Source organism: Schistocerca piceifrons, chromosome 11 (genome assembly GCF_021461385.2).
Source record: "Schistocerca piceifrons isolate TAMUIC-IGC-003096 chromosome 11, iqSchPice1.1, whole genome shotgun sequence".
Taxonomy (NCBI): domain Eukaryota; kingdom Metazoa; phylum Arthropoda; class Insecta; order Orthoptera; family Acrididae; genus Schistocerca; species Schistocerca piceifrons.
Genome location: NC_060148.1, coordinates 141,936,152 through 141,941,561, shown reverse-complemented (window position 1 = coordinate 141,941,561; position 5,410 = coordinate 141,936,152). Strand labels below are relative to the sequence as shown.

Genomic DNA, 5,410 nt, shown 5'->3' with positions numbered 1-5,410 from the left:
AGTATGGCAAGAATTACAGGACATGGACAACAATTGTAAATTGCATCGGACACAGACACAATTTAATATGTACAACGGTCTTCTGTGCAGGGAAACGAAGTTAGGGCTAAGGCTAGTAGTCCTAGTGAAGCTGAGAGATGAGGTTTTAATGGAAGCACATGATCACATTTTATCTAGTCATGGTGGGTGCAGTAATGAATAGGAGTGTGGCGGAGAGGTATTGCTGGAGATGTAGGAAAGTAGATGTGGATCAGTACGTCAAGAATTGTATACCATGTGAGCAGAGAGCAAATTTGATTCGGAAACAAATACAGCTACAATGATTGCCAGAAACGACATGTCCATTTTCTGTGTTGGGAATTGATGTCTTAGGACCTTTCATTCGAAGACCATCAGGGAACAGACTCATTCTGACAATAATAGACCATTTTGGAGTTATGTGGAGATGGTGGCTATGCCAAATCAACAGGCAGCAATGGTCGCGCAAGGTTAATAAACAACTGGATTTTGGAGTTTGGTGTACCTGAGACAATAATTACTGACCAAGGGACCAAATACATGTCGGATTTAATGAAGGGACTGTGTAAATTGTTGAATGTAAAGAGTTGAGGACAAGCGCATTGCATCCACAGGCGAATGGAAGGACAGAATGGGTACACAGAACAATCGGGAAGATGCTGAGTTTTTATGTGGTTTCTCACCACCGTCAGTGGGACGAGTATTTGAAGCATATTGTATGTGCATACAATGCAAAAAGACGCACCAATACCAGTTTGTCTCCGTTTGAATTAGTATACGGGCGAAAAATGCCATCACTGTTTGATTTACTGAAGCTACAGAAAGGAAAGACCGATAAATCTGTGCATCAATTCGCGAGGACAATTTGGATGTTTGGAAATGGGTACAAAAGGCGAATATGAAGGCTTTGGAAAGGCAGGAAGACCCAGCGAAGCAGAAAGTAAGTTTACAGCAGTATAGAGTAGGGCAATGGGTAATACTATCCAGGTCACGAGGTATCAAGGGCCATACCAAGTAATTGAAACCACATTCCCCATTAATTTTAAGCTTTAGCTGCCAACTAGAACAACAATAGTACACATTGGGAGGTTACAGCCATTTAAGAATTGTCCGGATGTGATTCTCAGCATGCCACAGGAAGGAAAGAGGAAGAAAGAGATAGTGAAGAGAAGTTTTAAGCGCAGAGAAAACCAGGGAGATAGAGTACAGCATGAAGTACCATATGCTTTGTGATCCAGAAAATAGTAGAGTTTTTTAGTTTTTTGTTTTCTTGTTATGCATCATTGGGTTTGCAAAGATTAATTAGCTATTGTATTTTATTTATTTATTTATTTATCTATTATTATCCCATTGATCACATTTGTGATATAGGATTTGTTAGGGTGCATTTTAACAACTACAACTACAAAATTTGTATCTGTGCTGAATTCATATAAATCTATCTTATGTTTAATACAATATACAACTAATAAGTGTTTTTATAACATAATTTCTTATGCACTGATGTAATTTCATTTGTCACATTAACTTAAACATATATTGTTATACAGTTGTGCAGAGATATTCACTTATGCTGTAATAACATTTGTCAAGCATGTGGTTCTTTATAACAGTTTTAAATTTATCCTCGTTTTCCAGCTCTTTGATATGTTTTGGTAGTGCATTAAAAAGTTTGATGCCTTGATTACATACATGTTTCTGGCTTCGGGTCCTTGTTACAGCTTGTATGTGGAGATCTTTACATTGCCGTGTATCGTAATTATGGAAGTCTGTATTGGTTTTCATTTTGTCCTGATTTCTTTTGATCACCAACAGACATTTCAGAATGTATAATGACGGAATTGTTAAAATTTTCAATGCTTTAAAAAGGGGCCTACAATGTGTTTGAGGTGGGCTGTGGGTCATTATCCGAATAGCACGTTTCTGTAATTTGAAAATCCCATTTAGACAACAATTTGTTTTTCCTACTATTCCATAGGATGCAATTGACTGAAAATAGCCAAACTATACTAATCTGGTACGGTCATTACTACAAACTCTTGAAATTATTCTAAGCACAAAACATGCTGAATTTAGTTTTAGTGCTAAGCTCACCACATGGTCCTTCCAATTAATCTTCTCATCAATGTGCATACCCAGGAATTTTGCACACTCTACTCTTTCAAGTTGTTTGCCCTCCATGGTGGGATTTAGGTCGTCCTGATCACTTATTTTTCCATATTGCACATAATTAGTTTTTTTTTTGCATTCAGTGTTAGCCTGTTAGCACTAAACCATTTTTGTATATCTTGTAGGATATGGTCCACAGTACTGTGCAATGACTGCTTCATATCACTAACTATTAAACTAGTATCATCAGCAAATAACATGATTCTAGCTTTTGTCTTTTACACCTGAATATCATTAATGTAAATGAGGAACAGCAAGGGGCCTAATACACTTCCTTGGGGTACTCCTACTGTGACCTCCCTTGGATCTGATCTTAGTTTAATTTATCGCTGTAATTTCAACCACCTGCATCCTCTTTTCTAGATAAGACTCAAACCACTTGTTTACCGGTCCTCTGATACTTATAGCTTCAAGCTTTTTCAAAAGTATGCTGTGGTCAACAGTGTCAAAGGCTTTTGACAAATCTAGATTTATCCCAACTACACTATTTCCCTCTTCCAATTTAGTGATTATTTCTTTTGTGTATTCTAGTACAGCTGTTTCAGTACTTCTCCCAGCTTGAAATCCATGCTGATTACTGTTTATCAGATTGTGCATATTAAGATAATGTGTGACTCTATATTTCGTTAGTATCTCTAAAACTTTAGAGAAAGTTGGGAAGAGTGAGACAGGTCTGTAGTTTTCTATTTTTAGTTTATCGCCCTTTTTCAACAGGGGAATGACTTTAGAAATTTTCAGTTTTTGTGGAAACACGCCCTCAGCCATTGACAAGATTGCTATGTGCGCCAATGGTTTCGCTATCTGATTAGCTGTTTTCTTTACTAATATTATTGGCACCTCATCTACTCCAGCTGACATCTTGAACTTGAGACTTTTAATCACTTTCAAAACTTCCTTTTTGTTTGTTGGAACTGCCATCATACTGCTGGCTGCCTTGGGTGCTTCCAACTTAATCTGCTCCCCAAAATTCTTGCTTAATGTCTGGGGACATTTAAAAAGTAATTATTTATATAATTAGGCATGACATATTTATCTAACATTTTATTGTCCTCATCTTTTAGAATAATTTCCTTCTCTTTGATAGCACCCCGGTTTCTTTTCTCACAATTTCCCATGCTATTTTAGTTTTATTTCTGGACTGTTTTATTTCCATATTATTACTTAATAACTTTGCATTTGCAATTACTCTGCGGTATATTTTCCTATACCTCTTTACATATTCTATAAAATCAGTATCTGTACACTCCCTCAACTCTGAATTCAGTTTTTTCATGTTTTCGCATGATTTCTTAATGCCAAGAGTCATCCAAGAACTTGACTTTATGTGTCCAGTAGACTTGATTCTGGTCAGTTTCTTTGGAAAACACATCTCAAAGTTCATCATATAAATCGATGCAAATACACTATACGCCTCATCTGTACTTGGCTGTTTCATGACATCTAACCAATTTTCATTTTTTAAGATACTTATGAACTGATGACAGCTGACCACAGAGAAGTTTCTTTTGTAAATATTACTTACACCTTTATCTTCCTTTGACCTTAAAGGGATTTCAGTTGTGAGAGCATTGTGGTCACACAATCCTAAATCTATGTTTGTTACCTCTATGTCAGTTGCTGACATATTTGAGAAAATGTTATCTATGAGGCTATTGGAGGTGTTTGTTATTCTAGTTGAATTGTTTATGTGTGGTGACATGCTGAAACTCTTTAATATGTCCAAAAATTGCCTTTTTTGTTGACTTTCAACTAGAAGATTAATATTGAAATCACCACAAAGAATAATCACAGTTTCTTTTTTATAAATAGTATTTAGTAACAATTCTAATTTATCAAAAAAGACTTCCTTGTTTCCACATGGTGACCTATACACTGTTATGACTATGACTTTTTTCATCAGGCCATATAGCTGGACAGCACCTGTTTCAAAAAACTTTTCAATACTTAAGTTCTCTGCTTCACATCTCTTTTTAAATTCTAACTCTTGTCTAAGGTAAATACTGACTACACCACCTTTTGCAATTTTCCTACTATAATGATTTGCCAGTTTAAATGGATTAATATGAATACTACATATTTCTTGGTCCTTACACCAATGTTCAGTAATACACAAGACATCAGGTTGGGTGTTACTTACTGCTATTTCAAGTTCACAATATTTGTTCTTGAGGCACTGCACATTTAGAGTCATAATTTTTAGAACAGGGCAGTGAGCACCGATGGTATTTCTCCTTTCGTCTAACACTGTTATTGTTGTGACAGTGCCACGACATTTAACAGTGCCGCTACGTCAGTACGCGAAAACGGCGATAGAGGCGCTCTGCAACTCGGCTGAGGGCGGGAGCGCCACCTAGCTATGAACGGCGCCGGCCGTATGTCACGGCACGGCAGTCTAATGACAGATTCAGAGTTAGTAGCATGTAACCCGTTATTGTTTCTACGTTTGTTTGTCCACGCAATTTATCAGTGATTAAAGGTTATAACAGTTATCTTGGAGTTTTCATTATGGCTGGATACCAAAAATCCTGTTGTACCACAGGTTTCTTGTTTCTGTTGCTTTTCCTACTTGAAATGGATGATGCTGATTAATTGTTTATACTAGCTGTGGCAGTATTTCATTAGTTATATGTGTTTTAGAGTATTGTGAGCCTGCTGGGGACAGCAGTCTTTTTGAAGAGGGACGAAGGGTGATGGCGATTCCTGTTCTCAAGTCACTGAAAAGTGGGGCGATGAGCAAGTTTGTAGAAGTAAAAACTGAGGAGGTATTGCTGTTAAGAGCCGGTACGCCGAGATGACAAGTTATTTTTAGCCAGGAGGAAAGAAATAGAGTGTCCAAGAGACATCATGGAGCCACAATTGAACTTGCAATGGGTTGGGATGAATTGGATCTTCTCCACCTATGAAAATTTGATAGTAGTTCAAATGCTTCAAATGTCTCTGAGCACTATGGGACTTAACATCTGAGGTCATCACTCCCCTATAACTTAGAACTACTTAAACCTAACTAACCTAAGGACATCACACACATCCATGCCCGAGGCAGGATTCGAACCTGCGACCGTAGCAGTCCCGTGGTTCCGGACTGCAGTGCCTAGAACCGCACGGCCACCGTGGCCGGCTTGATAGTAGTAGCAAGTTGTTTTGAGCAGGGACTATTTGCAGAAGTGAAACTTACAGAGCTTGAGGAGAGCGGAATTTTAATCAATGGAACTGCGTGTAGCAT

At 37.6% G+C, this 5,410-nt stretch overlaps 1 protein-coding gene across 1 annotated transcript; it reads right to left on the bottom strand.

Annotated features, from left to right (window-relative positions):
* Nucleotides 1-1,346: 1,346 nt before the first annotated feature.
* On the bottom strand, nucleotides 1,347-4,378 carry LOC124719820. Its single transcript, XM_047245009.1, has 4 exons — nucleotides 3,374-4,378; nucleotides 2,939-3,168; nucleotides 1,711-1,816; nucleotides 1,347-1,460 (listed from the first exon to the last, which is right to left on the bottom strand). The coding sequence occupies exons 1-4, from the start codon at nucleotides 4,376-4,378 to the stop codon at nucleotides 1,347-1,349; spliced, it is 1,455 nt and encodes a 484-aa protein (XP_047100965.1).
* Nucleotides 4,379-5,410: the final 1,032 nt, after the last annotated feature.